Source organism: Aulonocara stuartgranti (assembly GCF_965226115.1).
Source record: "Aulonocara stuartgranti genome assembly, chromosome: 22".
NCBI classification, from domain to species: Eukaryota; Metazoa; Chordata; class Actinopteri; order Cichliformes; family Cichlidae; genus Aulonocara; species Aulonocara stuartgranti.
In genome coordinates, this window is record NC_138957.1 from 27,588,788 (window position 1) to 27,609,340 (window position 20,553).

Here is a 20,553-nt window from a genome sequence, read left to right on the forward strand (position 1 = left end):
CGTGCTGTTATTTGTTTCAGCTTTTCCCATGACTCTTCCTGAAATATGTTTGACCTTGTTTTCGGGGATGTAGGAGAGTCTTGTTTGGTCCCAGGAGGAGGAGGAAGGAGGCCGAAGGATGGGATTGAAGTCAAGATTTCACATCACCCTGCTCAGCCTCTGCTGGGACTCAGGCTCAGCTGGGATCTGCGAGCGGAGGCTGCTAAAGTAATTAAACGACGCTGCGCTGATGGATGGACCACAGAAGAAGAAAGCGGGCTACGCCTTGCGCATGATCCTAAAGTATTTTTACTGCCGACTTCTTCAAGTCATCTGAAGTCCTTGGATGACTGTTTGTGTCTACGGGGATTGATTTTTAAACGTTTGCCAGCTCAATACATTCTCTGTTTCCTCAGAATTTCCCCCGTTTGAATTGTGGGGACAATTTTAACCCTGTTGTGACATATCCAAATTAAAAATGGCTGTGGCGCCTTAACCATAAGGCATCCATAAATCTTTCTCAAAAGGAAACGTCCTCGAGTTTATTGTGAAATTATCTGAAACACAGTGGCTGAGGAATAATGTCAAATAACTATCTGTGGGTTTATAGATGTCATCCACATCAGTGCAGCAGTTGACTGACTGACTGCTGCTCGCTGAGGACGGCTCTCGACTTCACCTGCTGAATAAGCTGAGCTTGGGGGGCATCTTATGCCCTTTCAAGTCATGTGCCGAGGCAATCCTGCTCAGTGGGTCTGACTCATGAACCCTGACCGTATCACAGAGAGGGAAACTGGATGGAAACTACAACTGCATGCTTTGTCCCTTCTTAAATGCTTCCTGGAGGAGCAACACCGCCAGCATGCAGCTCAGCAGCCGCCTACAGAAGATCTCAATCGTCATCTGCGATCACTGTCTTGCTCTTCCTGGTCATGTGATGTGTCAAGAGGACATAGCTCCTGCTGTGGGAGCCAGACGCTAAGAGGAGGTGTGGTGTACCATCCCTGAGCCTCTAAAAAGACATCAAAGAGAGCTTAGGACTGCAGAATGAAGGGCTGCTGTCTGGCACGCTTAACAGAGATGTATGGAAGGATCTCATAGTCTCACCAGCTCTATAATGATTATATAGATATTGACATTTTGTGCCAGAACAATTAAATATATGATTAAACACACGCCTCTGATATGATAACAGTTATACGCAGAGTTTAAAATCATATAATCTGCAAATAATCAGCATCCGTGTAAACGTGAAAATCAGAATAAACAGTCACGGTTAGGTTGCTGTTTGTAAGATGTTTATCTCTCGTTATGCCTCGTTGACTCTACATGTAGACGACATGACAGCTTCTAAAGAACCGAAGCCAAAATATCTTGAGCAACCCCCTGGTTGCTTCATGGGCCATGGGCTCCACCCTGTCTGTGTTAGGGGTTGGGACACGAGGCGCCTGGGATGGATGAGTGGTTAAGAAAATGGATGGACTGCAGTCTGTACTTTCAGCTATGAGATAACAAGAGTAACAGATGCTATTTTCATTTAACATGTTGAGCAGATTGACTCATGAGATTCATGAGAAGAAATATAATTTCAAAAAGTCTTTATCTTTGTTTTAAATCAAGCATAGTCTGTGAGTAGTTTTTGGTTCTGGCTGATTCATTGTAGTCAAAAACCAGTGCATGCACGTCTTCATCAGGGCCCAACTGACTGAAGCTGATCCAGGCTGGGATACTGACATGCTGGAAGCTGGCATCCATCTCTGAGCTGCTGGTGCTGGAGCCTTGCAACATCTCTGATCCCCATAGTGGAAATCTGTTCTTGTTCTCACACATTCTCCCAGCAGCATCCAACCTTGCTGTGTCAGCAGGACAGAGCCTCCCCAACACTGCCAGATTAGTGTAGACTTTTCGGGATCAGGAGTATAACCAGACACCTTTCTGGATAATATTTAGTCCCAGTATGTCTCATGTTGAACATGTCAGGGTCCTTGCAAGCATCTCCACAGCATGCTAACACAAAGCTAGCCAAGAGCCCAGAGTGATGTGTAAATGGAGTGAATGCCAACCCCAGCCCAGCGGCCAGAGCCTGAACTTCAACAGGAACAAAAGCAGTGATGAGCAGTCAGGCTACCTGTTTATGTTTGTACTCTAGAATCACTGCGGCGATCGCCTTGAAGTCTCTTCAGGCTGTTTTTCTTTCTTGCTTTATGCGTCAGCTTTGTGTTGATGCCTAAAAACTATTTCTGTCCTCATTAGGATAGGAATTTAAACTGTCAGCTGGTAATTATGTGATAATTACCAACTGCAACCGCTTCTTTCTTCTTTCACACTTGCAGGTTTTTTTCATCATTTCCAAGCATGCACTCTTCAGGCCCAGCTGGCATTCACCCAAGCACATACCTTTGTGCAGCTTTTCACATACGTGGTTATACAAAGGTTTAAATGTGATGTGTCGATAAGCCTGTGCAGTTTGAAACCTCCTCGCAATTCGACCTTCAGTTCTCAACAGACTGTATCTGCGATTACCTCATGGTTACATGAGTTTTACTTGGTGTATCAACCTTAAGAGAGCACTATTTTATTCATGGTTCTTTAAGTATGCATTCGTATCATCTAAAACTTTCTGAGTAATCCTGCAAACAAACAGAGATAAAGCAAAAATAAACAGATAAAGCGAACCAATTACATAACCTGGATGTCAGAGATAATTTTACTCCCTGTAATAATAACATACTTTATGTGGCTTTGCCTGTGAGATAACAATTTAACCCCAAAACGCAAGAAGATTTAGATGCATGTGAAGAAATGCCTAAAACTTTTAATTAAGTGTTTCACGAGTAGTTTGAACTAATGCTGTACTTTATCTGTGTCTTAACTGTGTCTGAGGCTAGTTTCCATATGGAGATGCAACCACAAGTCCATTGTTTTCACTAAGCTCTGACAGGCCGCCTTCAGGGAGCAGAAATGGAAAGACAGAAAACAACGCAGCAGATAAGAAAGGCTCGATTTCCAGCAGAGGTCAGCAAGGTTGAAATTAAGCTTCCAGCAATGCTTCACTTTCTGCTAAAGGAGATGTTATTTAACACTTGACACTTTGACAACTTGCTGGTTTATAACAGCACAACGAAATCATTCATTCAGATCTCGGAGCGGCCCAGGCAAGCCACAGTTATCCACATTTGGACACGAATCATCCCATGTCGATCGTTTTTAGGTTCAGAGTTGTAAACCAAATCCATTTAAGCCCCAAACTGCACTCTCGTTGCTGTAAATCACTAATCTAAAAATCAAAAGTACAAGAGATTGCTGTAGAACAGCCAGGCCTGTTTTGTGTAGTAAGACCGTTATCTCTCACAATAAAAAACACCACACTGCTGAGTTTAACTTCAGGAATCCAGCTCGATCTCCAGCAGCTGAATTAATGCTTCGCCTTGGTCCGTATTTCCAAATCGTTTCCTGAAGTGACAGGAAATGAAGCTCAGATATGCTGTTAAGTGGCACAGCACACATTGCTCATTCATGCTTCATTATTCACACACACCCCAAGGTTGAACATGTGGAATGTATTCTGGTGCGAGCCTGAGTTTCCAGCCAGATCGCATTACGTACTCTGAAGTGTTTCTGGATGTGACTCTGGGCTGAGTCATGGGCTGACATGTAGCCCAGGGCCCAGACGCAGTCACTTTACTATCTATCTGTCAGACAGCTCATGTGGCTCATGAGGGAATAACACTGCTGGGAGAAACCTGCGCGCCATGTCTGCAAACTGGTGCAAAAGCATGTCATTCGTCATAAATCAGCAGCCCAGGTACGGACTGAAAAACAGGAAATGAAACACACGCCTGCAGGTATGAAGCACGGTTTATAGTAGCTGTCTAATGGTAGTGCTAAAAATAAGAGACATTCTCACTGCGTTCACTAAGAAAAGGTGAGTGAACGCAGGCACCACATTGGATGAGTGGGCGACCAATATGCCAAAGGTCAGTGTAGGGGCCACTCCAGACCCCTACCCCCACTCTCTCCCTGCCTTCCTGTACATTCACTTTAATGTTCTATGAAATAAGGGCAGAAATATCAAAAATAAATCTTCATTGTGCTGATAAAAATGTGACTAAAGGGTTATTATATGGAAATGTCTGTTTTGTTGTCTCAGGCCTTCATAGAAATATTACACTTGAAATAAACTTTGTAGATTATAAGTATATCAGTTGTCGGGAGATTTGGAGTCAACAGTATCCATGACCCACAACGTAACGTTCGATAATGTGTCATGCGCAAAAGCAGCAGTTCTTGGAGACTGTTTGGGATATAATATATCACATGTAACCCTTCTGGAGGATATCCAACAATTTTGAAGCAGAAATATTGTTTCAGTGACAAGATATAGGTGGCAATCACTTTTTGGCAGGCTGAAAATGGCATATTATCAATGTTAATGTTCCTTTAAAAGTTATTCAGCATTTCTTAGAGACTGTTTGGGATATGATGTGCCACATATCATCCTTTTGGATGATACCCAACAGGTTTGAAGCAGAAATATTGTTTCAGTGACAAGATATAGGCCACAATCACTTTTTGGCAGGTTGAAAATTGCATATTGTCAGTTTTATTGTTCCCTTAATGGTAATTTAGCAGTTCTGAGGGACTGTTTGAGATGTAATATTTGACATATGACCCTTCTGAATGACATCCACCAAGTTTGAAGCAGAAATAGTATCTCAGTGACAAGTTATAGTCCACAATCACTTTTTGGAAGGTCGAAAATGGCATATTATGGGTATTAATGGTCCTTTAATAGTTATTCAACAGTCCTTAGAGACTGTTTGAGATATAATGTGTCACATGTAACCCTTTTGGATGATATCCAACAATTTTGAAGCAGAAATATTGTTTCAGTGACAAGATATAGGCGGCAATCACTTTTTGGCAGGTTGGAAATTGCATATTATCAGTTTTATCGTTCCCTTAATGGTTATTCAGCAGTTCTAAGGGACTGTTTGGGATATAATGTGTCACATAGGACCCTTCAGAATGACATGCAGCAAGTTTGAAGCAGAAATAGTATTTCATTAACAAGATATAGGCCACAATCACTTTTTGGCAGGCTGAAAATGGCATATTATCAAAGTTAATGTTCCTTTACAGGTTATCCAGCAGTTCTAAGGGACTGTTTGAGATATAATGTGTCACATAGGACCCTTCAGAATGACATGCAGCAAGTTTGAAGCAGAAATATTGTTTCAGTGACAAGATATAGGCCACGATCACTTTTTGGCAGCTTGAAAATGGCATATTATCAGTGTTATTGTTCCTGTACAAGTTATTCAGCAGTTCTTGGAGAGGTTTTGGGATACAATATATCACATGTAACCCTTCTGGAATATATCCAACAAGTTTGAAGCAGAAATATTGTTTCAGTGACAAGTTATAGGCCACAATCACTTTTTGGTAGCGCTAAAATGCCATGTTCTCAGTCGTTATTCTGCACAAACAAGAAAGAGTCATGGTGATACTGGCACAATAGGTCTTTATTGTTTTAACTACTATTCGACAGTCTTATAACAAATATGAACAACGAGAGTAGACATACTAAACCTGTAGGCATTAATTATTCCATCGTGATGCGTGTAGTCATTCGTGACTGCGCTACACACTGAAAGCAACCTTCTGATAGCGTCATAATTCGGTTACAAGAAACGTTAAAGCTCCATAAATGCATACCTTTGCCTAATAACAAAGGCATAAATGTGTTTGGGTTTTTCCCCCCACGTTATATCAGTTGCACGGAAGTAGCTGGCAACGCAAGTAATCCGGGCGCTGCAGCTTTAAGCAGCTGCGCGCGCTCCCGCGGACAGCAATCAGTTTCTGGCAGACAATCACTTTTTGGCACAACACCGGCTCCTCACTTAATTTCCTTTCGCTGCTCAGCTCTCACACAGTGGCACAGCTATGCTCCAGTTCCTCCATATTGTGGCCAATCACATGCGAGGATATATATCATTATGTGAAAAACAGAGAGGGTGAGAGACGCGACAGTCAAGTGGAGCGTGCGTCTGTCCTCTCAGTAAGTGAGACAGTAGACAGCGGTGAGGAGGGCTGTGCGAGTGCATCGCAAAAACACATAAATATGCCTGACACCTGTAAATGAAGCAGCATCTGGCTGCAGTTTAAAGACTTTTTTGTCTCGTCTCGACTTTGTTTTGGTCTTGACTCGGTCTGTATTGGTCTGGTCTTGGTCTCGATACCCTCTGGTCTTGGTATTGTCTTGGTCTTGGTTTAGGCGGCCTTGACTACAAGTCTACATATACGTTCCAAGATGGTGAAGATTTTTGCTGGTGTTGCTCTGTGTGTGTGGAATTTTTTTTGACAAGATAACAATTCAAATAATACATAATGAGTTCAATAATTTGCGTTCAGTAATTTTTTTATATGTAAGAGTTAAGATATAAAGAATTACATAATTTTTACATTGCCAAATGTTCAGGTAGTGAGATTAGGGAGGAGATTCTTAGTGGGACTGAACAGGACTGACAAGATTAGAAATGAACAGATCAGAGGGACAGCTCAGGTTGAGTGGTTTGGAGACAAAGTTAAAGAGGCGAGGTTGAGATGGTTTGGAAGGATAGTGGATATATCAGACAAGGGATGTTGAATATAGAGCTCCCGGCCAGAGAGAAAAAGGAGAAGACCACAGAAACCTCTGAAAATGTGGGATTGTGCATAAAAATGGTTCTACTTCTTAAATAGTTCATGCAGGATTTTTGTAAACCTCCCTGAATCATACCGAAGGTCAATCAAGTCTTCAATCACATTTCGATTGTTCGATTTCTAATCCACTGTGGTGGTGTACAGTGTTTGGACAAAAATTATGTCTTTGTGTCAAACATAATAGAGTTTCAGCATTTTCAGTCTGAAAACCCTAAATGTCCTTTATCGAAGTGGGACTTCCTTAAATAACAAGTCGTGGGTCATCATGACTTTTCCAGGATTTATCCTCTGAGAACAGAAAGGAGTAAAAAATAATGCCAATCCATCTGGTAGATGTTGAAGTATTTAAGTCATGAACCAAAACATTGGCTTGGCACAGACCCTGGTAAACACATTCATTTTCCATCTAGTTTTTGTTGACCAGAAAAGAAGTGTCAGCTTCACAACAGCACTGAAGAAAAAAGTCAGCCGCATAGTTTTCAGACTATACGAATGTCTCTGCAAAAAATATTGATATTCACCTAGCAGATGTTGAAATATTTCAATCTGGACCAAAGTGGTGGAACGACTGGCCATCGATAGCCGGCATCCAGAGTCCAGCTAAAAAACTGCCCGTTACAGGAACGGAGCAGTAAAAACAGTCAGTGTGTCATTTCTACCAGATGAAATGTGACTGTGGGATGGAGCTGTGGTGGAAACCGAGGAATGTATTCCAGGAATCTTCCCAGTCGGTCTCTCCATCATATGTGTTTGTCAGCAGCTCTGTTTCCTCAGAACGCCGGACTCCATCTCTCCCGTGATGTTTCAGTAAAGCATGACTAATAACATTGTCACAGCAACACTCAGGTATCCAGCTTTTGAGTTACTCATGAGGTATTTAAATGTGTGTTTTTAATCGAAATATCCATATAGGGAAGAACTGAGTGGAGGCTCGCTAAAAGAGCCTCAAAGGACCGGTTTTGTTTGGTTTCTACAACAACAAAAATCCATGACGCTGAAGGTAAAGGAGCTCAGATTTGTGCAATTCACACAGTAAAATGTAACGAATGTGGTATTAAGCATGGACTAACTCCTTCAGAGGCCCAAAATAGTCTGTTAGGCTAAAATGTTTCAGTTTTTTACTTGGGAGCAAACAAATAACATCTCAGCATTTTTACCAGAAATGCTGAGATGTTATTTAAAAGTCATACGCACCGTTTCCTGTTACATTAAGATTCCCTTTGACTGGAAGTATTTTTATTGCATTCCACATGTTATTATCATGAAATCATAGACCTCAGTATGTCCCTGCAGTTTAATCCAATGATCATGTTCAAACAGAATCATGCTGATCCTGATGTTTTGCCTCGTCCTTAACCAAACACCTGTGAAGCACCCAAGGGGCTAAAAGATGACACCACTTAAGGGTCGTTCTAAAAGACAGTGAATCCCCTATGACTCCCATGATAAAATATATTTTCTGTAAATACCTTAGACGCTGTTAAATTGGCTCATGCCAATGAACTTCTATTTAAGCCTTCAGTCACACAGGCCTAGGACTGGTCAGCGATTCCCAGTTGCTGGGAAAACGTGTGCATTCCATGACCAGTTGCGGAGTGATTACTGAAGGTTGCTGGCAGTCACTAGTATCTAATTAGTCAATAAGAGGTATATGGGGCTGCACCCATACCTTCTTGTGATTGCTTTTGTTGCTTGCACGAAGTTGTGGTTATCAGTAGTTTGCATGGAAGACGCCAGCTTGTCTACAAACCTCTTTCCTGTCTGTAAAGGTGTGTACTTCAAAGGTGAAAATTCTCCATTGACTATTTGCATGCACTTCTTTAAGTTTCATTCCTCTTCAGAGAGTAAGTAGCGAGTGTTTGCAAGCAAGTCGGTATCTTCGATGCACACTGTGGGCGACTGCGACAGTCTGCTAGCAACCAAAGCAATCCCAGTGAGGCTTTTAATGCAGCATCCTCTTCACCTGGTGGTAACCAGGAGCCTGCATGGGAAACGCGCATTTTTCCTTAGCAACCAGAGGTCAGCAGGGAGGTCAGAGAGTAGTCTTTAGGCCTGCATGGCCTTCTGTGCATTTTGAATCTAATTATATTACAAATAATGTGGATGACACAGCCTGTATAAGTTTGTGCTTATGGATGGCCAGAATTCATATTCATAGACATAGACAGAGGAATTTGGGGACATTAACACAAACAAACATAAGAGGACGTGTGTGGAGTCTTCTAAAAAGACAACAGCATGTCGCTTTATAAAATGCTGATTAGTTGAACCGGAAAGAGAAGTGATCAATGTCAGATATTTGCATTCAGCCATCTCCCAGCAATGCATTGCTACAGCTTTAAAATATATAACAAGGTGACTTTACTTTACATCCATAAACTTAATTAGCATAACGTGAAGTTGTCTGGTAAAAGTAGCAAGTGAAAGCTAATTAATGTTTAAATCCTGCCCTCAATTTCCAAAACTTTCTGACTGGTTCTGCACTGACCCCTGGATATGGAGTAATTGTACAGCATTTGCTCAGCCTGGTATGTTTATGTATAAAAGCCCAACCTTAACAGGGAAATAACCACAACAATGTCAAGTGTCACCCTCCTCCTGTCTTCTAGCACCACCCAGTGGAAAAAAGGGATGCTAGATGGTTCATCTTTCAAACATTTCACAAAATACCTTAAAAGTATTCAAGTATTTTATCAAGTAAAGCCATTCAAGTTTAGGACTAAGACAATCTGAACGACCATGTGCCCGACAACCACCAGACTGTGCTCTTGTGTACTTAAATAAACATTTTAAAACAAGCTGAGAACTGACAGACGAAAATGTGCCGGCTATTTTATGCACTAGTCACATAAACACTGTTGATATTTGCACTCATGTATGTGCTGTATGTGTGGGAATGTTAGGCTAAATGAAGCTTCCCGTCATGACATTTTAATAACAGTCGCATACCTCGATAGTTTTAAAAACCAAAACATATTCTTGAAGTATTTTATTTTTTTGTCAAACAAACAATGTCATAAAAGAATTTGGGGGATTTGAGGGTAATCCGACCATGTGATGCTTAACAAAAAAAGATTTTCTTACAATGGGAAACAAGAAAATTAGCTACACAATAAATACAGTCATTTTCTTTAAAAAACAAAAAAAGAAAACACTATACAAGATGATGTGTTACTGGCAGAGAGCGCCAGTAGGCGACAAGTAACAAGCAACACCGTATATCTACTGAAGGTAGATCAAAAAGTGAACCCCATCCAGTGGTAGGCGGTGAGGGGAATGTTTCAACTGATGTACACAGTACAGGCTGAAATATGACGACAACAACAACAACAACAACAAAAAGTGATTTAAAAAAAAAAAAAAAAAAAAAAAAAAAAAGTCCAGAAATCTCATGTATCCTCATGTGTCCAGGTCCTCCAGGTGTTTTAAGTCGAGTAATCCTGCACATAAAAATAGGAGCCGAGTCACACTTAACAGTTATTCATCAATCAGTCGACTAAAGTAATTATTACTTAAATTAAAAGAAATACCTCTTTCAGTTATTTTTAGGGTAAGGAAGACAAAAACGTCATAGATGACAGGAATCTGGATTATTTAAGGTTTCAGGCTGTTGGTCAGATGATCGAAACTTCTGAATTTAAACGATCAGCTGCCATTTTATTAAAAGATAAAATGATTAACATCATTTTTTTTTAAAATACCCAAATTTGGAAAATTCATGTCGCAGCTGCCAAAACGATACAAACACAACCTGTAATGTCTAAAACATATTTTATTGACCTGAACTTTCTTATTTATGTATAAATAAATAAGAAATAAAAATACAGCAAGGCATCTAGCCTCTATAAAACGAAGAGCTCTATCCAAGAGATTCAATAAAGCAAAAGTAAAGCAAAACAGTCACTATAAGTAATAGAAGCAGCAAAGTAAATGTCAAAGACATTAAAGTGTCTCAGTGTAACAGAACAGTGAACTTACAGCTCTGGGTTTCTTGTTAACCTTCATGTCAAACCTGAAACAAGAACAAAGACAGCATTAGTCATCTTACATTAAAATCCTGCTTCTGATGGGAATTATGGAGAAAAGCAGTACCACTACTGTACTATGAAGAAGCCTAAAAATGAATAAATAAATAAATAAGCCTGGTAACAATAAAACTACATGACCGCATGATCGTTCTTGCTCATACAGAACCTCCTAACCAATCCGTCATCTAACGAGCAACCCAGCAAGCGGAGCTGAAGAAGCAAAACTGAAATGAATCTGTGGGAAAACCCATCAAGAAGCAAGAAAATTTACTGACGCTCAGAGTGCTGGATGCTGGCATGCATTTAAGAAAATATGTACATATCAAAGAATGAAGTGTTGGACATGCAGTGTGACTGAGTAATAAAATAACAAGCAGGCTTCAATTCAAACTAACCGTACAGAGGGAGAAGATTAATAATTAAAGTCAAATCATGCATAAAAAAGTGAAAACGTAAAAATAAAAGTAAAAATTGAAATGAAAAATTAAAATTAAAAAGGTTCGAAGTTAAAATAAAGCTTAATTAAAACATGCAAAAATAAGTAAAAATCAGAAATTAAATTAAAACTTAAAATAAAATAGATGTAAAAATAAAGTAAACATATGCAAAAATTGAAGAATAAAAAATTATTCAAATCAAATAAAAGAAGAAAACTTAAAAAAATAAAATAAAATAAAAAGTTGAAATCAAAATTTAAAAAAGAAAAGCAAAGATTTAGAGAAGAATATACAAATAAAAATAGTAAGAGGACATAGAGGAGAGGAAAACAGTGGATACTTTGATGATGGGCTTAGTAGCAGGCAGGATGTAAACGTGACAGGAGCAGGAAGTAAAATTCAGACTTACTCAAAGTCATAATCAAACATGGCAGAAGGACTGAGGGAGCAGCATTAGGGGAGGGAAGAGAGCAGCAGCTGTTAGTTTACCAACCTGAGCCTAAAGCCCTACGAGTATATAAAACTGCAGTCCAAACTTTAGAGAGTGAGAGCACCACCCCATCACGCTGTGTTAGGAGGAGAACCTGCTGTGTTAATATGTAGGCATGAACAGTGAGGCCCGAGTCAACAAAAAACACGTCGACATGACACGTTAAACCTAATTTGTCTTAACAAACTTATCATTTATTGACCCTCTGATCACCCACTTTGAATAAGTCTAATTTTGGTCAAGCACAGTAAATTTCTTTAAGAAAAATAAACAGACTTTTGAGTAATGTTTACTAGTGAAACCATGTACACTCCCTGTTGGGGAAAGTAACACCAAGAAGCTAAACCCAATCCTTTTTATTTTAGAAGCTCAGAAGTAAAGAAAAAACAATAACCAGGTTATTCTGAGATTGTAAAGCTTTGTGATGTGGACCAGAAATCTCTCAACATATTTTAGGCTGAATACCAAAATAATACCCTCCATTCTCTCTGAAAGCAGAAGCTCAAATGTCACAAACACTTCAATTAACCTGTTGTAAGACATCTGTGCAGTTGTCACACTGCAGACGAAAGAAAAAAAAAGAAAGAAGAAAAAGCAACTTTATCTCAGAAAACATGTTATTCATCTACTGTTGCCTCAACTGGTTAGTCTGTGCTATATCACGACTTTGGTTTTTTCTTTGCTTTATGATTGCTTTTGTCATGCATGAGAACGTCAGCACATCCAAAATGTCTTTTTTTTGGCTTGTTGTGCACTGACTAATTACGACCAACTCTCGTGTCTCCAGCACAGCTGTGTGTACTTGGGCTGGATACACAAGTGTACAAGCAGATCTGCAAGTGTCAGATAACAGAGGGAGATGCTGAAACAGGAGAAAAAAGTGATACGTTCAGTAAAAAAAAACAAAAACAAACAAGCATTCATTTCCCTGCTATTACATTTTCCGTTTTTTGATTTTTTTTGTTTTCCCCTCAACTGTGACATCTGTAATCGAGGAGAAGACTGGATTGCAAAGTGTGAATATTTCTTCACAGCTAAATCTGTCCAGGAGAATGCTCATTCATTCAACCGTGAGAAAATGTAATAGTCTACTGGAAGAGAAAATACTCCTTTTATACTGGCCTCCCCCCAAAATACCTTTAAATACCCCCCACTGTGTACACACTCACACACCAAGGCAGCAAAAAAACAACACGGGAGCTTCTGGAATCCAAGTTGCAAACTTATTCTAGCCATACTAGATCACTTTTTGTGATCTCTCTGTGAACAACGCAATTCAATGAGCTCTTGCAGGTACAGGCAGTAAAATGAGAAATAGATTCCCTGGTGTCTCTGATTGAAGCCACAGGGGTTTCCTTACTAGTAGAAACTCTGATGTATACAGAAATTTTGCGCAAACATGTTCTGTAACCTGCTTGTCAAGAGCAGTCTACATGAACGGCTATGGATGTAGCTCTGTAATCCAAAAAACGCAAGGATATTTTAACAACATGCTGATCCCACCGTGTCTCATTCCTTTATTTAATACCTGTGTCTGTTTTTGTTCTTCCTCTTCTTGTGACTCCCGTGGTGGCTGCCTGAGGAGGAGGAGGAGGCAGCCTTCTGAGGCTTCAGGTCCTGCAGTGTTGAGTCCACATCCTCCGTGTCCTCCTGGCTGGGCTCGTTTTCTTGGTTCTGGAGATCTGGAGAGGTATCGCTTTCTGTGCCGCTGCCTGCCTCACCTGAAGAAATCAAAACAACAGCATAAATGACAAAAATTACTACCAGTCCACAAAATACAAACTTTTAATGCTGCTTAGCTCAAAAGCAAAACTCACGCTTTTCATTCATGTGATCTGGTATACCACCGAGTGCACACACGGCCTGTAAAAATGTCACCGATTGAACAGTTTAGTAAATGCTTTTTGTTATTATACAGCATACCTGTTAAATAATAAGCAAAAGACTTACTGCAACCGATGTAACAGATGACTTGCTGAATAAACGCTCTGCTTCTTTGAATTTCCTATTCCGTCTGTCAGTCTTACTATTGGAGTTCCTGTTAAATTAAAACAAGCAAAAAGAAATGTAAAAAATTTAAACAATGGTTTGGTCCAAAAGTGGCTCCAAATGCCCACACTGGGCCTCAGAAAAAATGGCATATTTAAAATTATTTTAAGTTTTTCCTTACGAAAAGAGAAGAAAGTTCTTCAGACTTTTTTTTGCTTCAACATCAACTAGATGTAGTTTTTTTTTTTCTTCGTAATTTTACTGGAACTTTATTTCAGCCATCGGCTGTACTCTTCCTCCTCCTGCTGGCTTGTATGTAATTAATATTAGTCAATGGCTCACTTTTCATTTAGTGTAAATGAATTTCCACAAAGCTGCTTACTTTTGGTTGGTGAGGTATCTGTCCCATCCTCTGATGATGTTGCCATACATCTGGGTGTCTTCTAGATAGCTGCCTTCAAATGCATATATTTGTCTTTCCAAGTTCACCAATGTCTCCTGTGACAGTGAAGAATGTGGAGGAAAAGAATAAAAGTTAGATATCTGAGTTTTAGTCATTACATTAATCAACCTGGCTGGTAAACTTTTAACAGACATTTATTTATATACACACAAATTAGAAGAATAAAATATGGCTCTTTTGAAGTGTTAATTATTCACTTGCATTTGCAGAAAGGATTCAGAGAGCGCGCAAAAGTGAAGATAGCGATGTCTGTCGCAATGCTGATTTATTATTCCTCATGTTAGAGAGGTAAAAATATAGGTATCTGGCTGGATGTACACAATACACATGTGACACCAACTTCTCGCGAGAACTTGGCCAAGCAGGGCGGCTGCTAAAATTTAGCTACGCTAAGTTGTTAGAATATTTTGTCAAAAGCGCTGCTGTGAAGTCGGTATACGTAAAAACACTTAAAAGAAATATTCAGAGAGCTCGAACGGAGTCTTGTTACTACTAACACTACTCCTAATCAAACGTTGTCAGCCAAACAACGCTGTCGACCCGCTAACTAAGTTAGCTGCTACCGTTAGCTCTGGCTAACATTAGTTTAGCATGTAGCGAGGCCTCGGCTAGCAACGCGCACGAGAAATTTTCCCGCGGTGAAATATTAAATGCGACTTTTATTTTTAAGGAAACCACCTTAACGTCTACTTACGGCGAGTTCTTGTTTCCTCTTTACGAGCTCAGCGAGCTCCCGGCGAGTGTCCGGGATCTGCGGCGGAGTCGCCTTCGCATGCATCGCCATGACGGATGGCCGATTAATCTGGAAACAAACAGAAGAAACTCGGTACAATAAAGAAGCCCGCCTCCATTTCACCGACAGGTGGCGCTGGAGTCTCGCGATAGATCTGTTTTCACATCACCATAGCAACTGCTTTAAAATTCCAAGGAGCTCGAATAGCGTCAGATGGCTTCGAGTGAGTCCAAAGTGGAAATCCTTATAAATTCTTAAGCTGAAAACGTGACATAATGGTTTCTTTTATCTTGTAGCTAGTAAAGGTTTGTTAAATACAAGCTAAGTACCAAATAGCGATGACAACACATCAGGAAAAGAAGGGCTTTTCCACCCAGGCTAAGAGGTTTGCTTCTCAAATCAGTCTGGTAGGAAGTTTAACTCCATCAAAATTCAAAGCATTTTAAAAGAATAATAATAACAGTACCTCATAAATAACGTGTATGGTGTTTGTGTGTCAGAGTGAAAGTCCAGGACCGGGAACCTACGACTGCTTTACCAGCACTGAAGTCAACTGTCCTTCCTTCTCAAAGAGGGGCACCACCGGCTTTGTCCCATCCAAGGTCAGGAAGTCCACTAGGTATCATCTTGAAACGCCTTTGGGCATTTATTCTGAAGTCTTGTTGATTATTTATACTTTGTTTTGTTTTGTTAAATCATACTTCTTGCCCCAATGGGGCTTTAGAAAATCCTTACTTACCCAGTAAGTTATTTTTCTACAGCATCATTGCTAGTGGATTTTGTCTGTGTGCCTTTTTATGTATTGCCTGATCCAGGATGAATTTCTCCTATGGGAGACAATAAAGTTATCTTATCATTGTTAGATTGGCGTATACACCCTGCCATTCATCCTATGTTAACAGACTTAAGTTTCACTGCAACCCTAATTTGAATAATCTGGCAGGAGTTGGCAACATTTAATGTCAAAGGATCCTTTTCTGAGCAATTTGTGATCCAAAAAAAAGAAAAAAGTATGGAGCCACAAAACATATTTGAGCCTTATAATGAAGATGACACAGAAGAAATCTTAAAATCAGTGTTAGTTATGGCTCCAGTACTTAGTTTAGATTTACCTGATTGTTTTTAGTCTAATAAATTTTAATCCCCTGCTGCTTTTAAATGTCTTCATCACTTCATCCTCTTTCCCAGGTTGACAGAAGGCCACAGAGACCCACTCCAGGCCCAAATGCATACAACCTACAGAGTTCCTTCATAAATAAATATGACTTCAACACTGGAGCCTCCAGGGTCTTCAGGCTGCCCATAGCTGTGCAGATGGATGGTCCTAAACATATAACTCCAGCTCCAAATCAGTATGATGTATGTGTGCTGATTATAAAAGCTGATTCAGGGTGTAATCTCTGAGATCCTGTTGTGTATTTTTTTGTCATTTTTTTTCTTTCTATACAGGTCATTTGTGTGAGGAGAGTAAGCGTCTCCTCAGTGGTCGGTACATCGCCTTTCCTCTCAAGAACCACACGGGATTCATTTTACCCCCCCAAAAATGTGCCATCACCAGGTCTGCATTGAAGTTTTGTCTTTTTTAGCTTCTTATTAAATTTGCACTCAAATTTTTAATATTAAAAACTTCTCAAAGGCCACTACGAGGTGAACAGCAGCTTAATCCAGCATGGTTCAAAGGCGGTCTTGTCACCCTTCAGATCAAAAACTCAAAGAATCCTTCCTCCGGCCGACCACTGTGTGCCAGGCCCGGGGGCCTACAACCCCCATCAGGCACCCACCCCAGTGAAGAAGACAATCCTTCCGTAAGTAACCATACAATGTTTAGGTTTTGCTACTTTTTTTTTATTATTATCTAAAATTTACATCCTTTTATGTGTGTTTGAAGGAGAAGATATTTTTTGGCAATAGCAGCACCTCCTCAGACTGTACCTAAGGATCCTCCTTTGCCGGGTCCTGGGCACTATGACATAGGGCAGTATGACCGGCCATCAAAGCAGTCCATACCCACTGCTGCTTTTGCATCCAGAACTCAAAGAATACCCCAAAAACCGGTGGCTGATAAGATCCCAGGACCAGGTAATAAGATAAATGAGGCAGTTTTCTCACATGCATTTGATCTCTGATTTTCTGGGACTTAAATAACACTGGTGCGCATGACAATATAGATATCCAGTTTCTTCCTGTTAAAAGGAAGCTTTTCCTCTCCACTGTCACCAAATGCTTCCTCATAGGGGGCTTGTGTGATTTTTGGTCTTTCTTTCTAATACTGTAGGGTCTTTATGTTAATATATACGTCTTGAGGCAACTACTGTTGTGATTTGGTGTTGCATAATTAAAATGGAATTGACGGAATCTGATTGAAACAAGGCGTCATTAATAAATTGGTTGCATAGCAGTTTACACATTTGCCTACTAGCACAGATCCCTGCTTTGATCTCAGGAGGAGATACAAAAAAAGATCTGCCAAACCAAACATGTAGAGCAATCCCTTATGAATAAAGGAGCAGCTAAAGTAGTTGTTATTGCATTCATGAAAGCATTAAGTAAAACTTTCTCTCTCCTTCCAGGTTTCTATAACCCACAGCTCTTGTCAAAGCATTCCTTCTTTTACAACGACTCCAGAGTCTGGGTTCCTGTGTGAAGCTTCCAGCTCAGACTGCACTGTAGATACGTACACCTTCACTCAGATGAACTGTGATTGCTGCCATTCTTAGATCGGCACTTTTAGAGTGAATTGGATGAAAATTAAATGTTTGCACCAATTTAGTCTCTAGTTCCATGTTTATGTTGGCCAATCAGACCTAGGAATGTTTGGATGTTTTCGGAAATGAATCATAATCAGTATTTATCCACTGTGGTGGTGGTCAAATGCCAGAATTCTTGAAAAGCCATATGTTTTGTCCTTGTGGATTTCCTGATGCTCTAAAGTGATATAGAAGAAAGTGTTGGCACAGTCCCCAGCAGCTGCCGGTCCAGCCAATGGTACGCCACAGTAACAGCTGAGAGCTCGAGATGACACCACTCTGCCAACTGCCAGAGGGCAGGTGAAGGGGTGGAGTGACTGTGTATGTGAGCAATGTGACTGACTGGGCATGAGGCAGGGTGGTGTTTAACCCAAAAGACAAATGGACGCATCACTCAGTTCCTGTATCACGTTGCATTGGAGCTGACTCTCTCACAATGTTTAAAAAAAATCAAATATTATTATTATGTTATTAATGCACATATGATTGTAAATGTTCTTTTTGTAAGGCCTTGTGCAGCTCTGGTCCCAGATTCTCTTGTTACTTCAATTTTTTAATAAAATTTTCCAAAACAGAAAACACAACAAAGTTACACACGCCATCTTTTCCATGTTTTCCGTGGTTATTGTGATAAATGCCATTATAAACTTATGTGTCCACAATAATCATGGAGCGGGTCCTGAGCAGGAACAGCAGCTTTGTGGTTCAGATAAGTCGAGAAAACGAATGTAAAGTACTGTTGTTTTGTATGATTATGCTCACTTTTTTGTTACGTTGTTTAAAAATACAGTGTTTGTATTTGTTTGTAAACTTATTGGCTTACAAATTCCAAGCAATTTTAGGCTGCAGTCACAAAGCTAACCTAGCAAAGTAAAGACCTTCAAAATACTCCGTGATTTAAATGCCATTAAAACTCAGACTTTACATTAATGACGGTTCCCCTTGAAATAAATATGTGTCGGGCAGTTAAACGTCCAGATATTTCACGAAGCGTGGATTTGAATCAATGCACCAGGATGATTGGCTGGATGTGTTCGACCGCTATGGAGAAGATAATTGGCATTTTGGGTCAGGGGCAGGACATGCGTTGTACAATGGGCATCTTTTGTGTTGTTCAACCCTGACCTAGATTTCCACTCAGGATACTTTAACTGGTGAGTCTTTTCATTATAAACTTTCTGGTATAGCGGTGTTTTTGGAGATGGTAGAGGCTGTCAAATCAACTTATTTACAGACTGGTAAATGAAAAAAGTGTTTAGTACCTCTTTGGACTTTATTAAGGCTTGAAAGCTGGGGAGTGGCTGGTTTAACTGATATGACAAGAAAAAAACCTGCAGATAAACAGAATTAAACCAAAAGCAAAATAGCTGAAATATTTTTGCTTTAAAGTTAAGTCTTTAAAATCTTACAAAAACATGCGCATATTGTTCACAGGTGTTTGGGGGACTGCTGATTAAGTAGTGATAAAATGTTGGTATTTACTTTGACTATTTCAGGGGGTGGTTTCCAAATTGTCACACCCACTCCTACCAGCAACTTTGTCCATCCTCATAGGTGATGCTTCGTCCTTGTTCTGGATCCTTAACTCGGCATAAATATTGGAAACAATTTGAAAAGGCTTTAAAGAAATGAAGTGGCAATCAGAGATGTCTGTTTCCAGGTTTTCTGCTGAGCTAACTACATGTAGCTTCATTTTTGACATAAACATGAAGTGTTATTACTCATCTCATCTAACGCCCTGTGTTTTCCAAAGCATTCAGTCTGAGACATCCTTCCAAACTTTGACGTGGCATTTTGTGTTCAGCAGATGCAGCTGTTAATGTGAAAATTAATTTCATGGAGACAAATCTGCCCCCTGACTGACTTCGACGTGAAAAACATTTTGTCTCAGAGCTGTTATGGAAACCTCATGCTTATTTCCATCTGCACACTCAGAAGACGCGATCCACTTCAGACCTCAGTGTCATCTGCTCGCAAGGAAATCAGTTGGAGATTTTTTCCCCACCAACTGCAGACATGCTTGACACCCACATTGTGGCAGCTGTAGTTATATTCAGACTCTGACTTCAGCAGTGTGCTTTCCAAATATGTGCACTCGCCCTGTAAAACCAAAGCATTGTGTTCTTGTGGTTATACAAAGAGAAAAGCAATTTAAAACTCTGCTTTTGCTGACATGAAGGTTCTCTCCCACTCGGGTAAAATGCACAGGGAGTATCCAGACAAATGCTTAAAGTGTAACTGCAGGCACGAAGCTTGATTTGTAGCACTTTTGTGGTGTTGTCCCGGACGGGTCATTAACAACATGCCTTTGTGGGTGTATGGGACTCTCTTTGAACCTCGCCACTTCCCCATCAGGTGCAGGCGAGTGTGGACATGCATTCCCCCAAAGAAAGGCTCAGTGAGAAGGAGCATTGCTATAGAACAATGCTGCAGGCACACTGAATTTGAATTTGCTCACTGATCTTTTCTTTAGTTCATTAAGTGCACTTACCAGGTGTGTTACCTAGCAAAGCAAGCACATATATAAAGCACATTTCACCCAAAAAGCACGAGCTACCACAGAATGAGCAAAAAATCAGTAACAGACAAATGAAAACCAGTTATTAACTTAAAAAAGCAGCAAAAGAAGCAGAAATGAAATTACATAATGACTAAGATCAACAGGAGACCATTAAAAATGATGAAATCTCAGAATTAAAACCAATAGAAGAAGCAGAAATTGAATAAAATGCTAATGAAGGATCAGGAACTAGGCCACTAAAAGGCTCATCTAAACAGGAGTGTTTTTAGCTCCGTTTTAAATGCTGATTATGACGCAGCACACCTAATATGATTCAGAACAACGCTCCGGTGGCTTCAAATATTAAAGGTAAAGGTTAGATTTGGCTCTAGGAACAACGAGACAGGGTACAGCACTGCTTTCTGCACCAGAGTGAACAGCTAATTGTGTCATGTTGTGCTTATGTCTGCTGCTTGGCAGTA

General features: G+C 40.1%; 2 protein-coding genes across 3 annotated transcripts; one reads left to right on the plus strand and one right to left on the minus strand.

Moving 5' to 3' along the window:
• Positions 1–9,658: 9,658 nt before the first annotated feature.
• On the minus strand, positions 9,659–14,956 carry meaf6 (MYST/Esa1-associated factor 6). 2 transcript variants are annotated; one of them, XM_082521298.1, is made up of 8 exons: positions 14,786–14,956; positions 14,011–14,126; positions 13,590–13,677; positions 13,457–13,502; positions 13,168–13,360; positions 11,559–11,588; positions 10,663–10,696; positions 9,659–10,124 (listed from the first exon to the last, which is right to left on the minus strand). In XM_082521298.1, exons 1-8 carry the CDS (start codon positions 14,873–14,875, stop codon positions 10,110–10,112), a joined length of 612 nt encoding a protein of 203 aa, XP_082377424.1. In that variant the 5' UTR covers positions 14,876–14,956; the 3' UTR covers positions 9,659–10,109. The 2 variants fall into 2 exon arrangements, with proteins under 2 accessions (XP_082377424.1, XP_082377423.1); XM_082521297.1 differs by lacking the exon at positions 11,559–11,588 and having other exon boundaries at positions 14,786–14,893.
• Positions 14,957–14,958: 2 nt separating this feature from the next.
• stpg1 (sperm-tail PG-rich repeat containing 1) lies at positions 14,959–18,203 on the plus strand. Its single transcript, XM_082521295.1, has 8 exons — positions 14,959–15,047; positions 15,121–15,231; positions 15,325–15,426; positions 16,013–16,183; positions 16,274–16,382; positions 16,461–16,629; positions 16,713–16,903; positions 17,395–18,203. The coding sequence occupies exons 2-8, from the start codon at positions 15,163–15,165 to the stop codon at positions 17,466–17,468; spliced, it is 885 nt and encodes a 294-aa protein (XP_082377421.1). The 5' UTR covers positions 14,959–15,047; positions 15,121–15,162; the 3' UTR covers positions 17,469–18,203.
• The last annotated feature ends 2,350 nt before the right edge of the window (positions 18,204–20,553 follow it).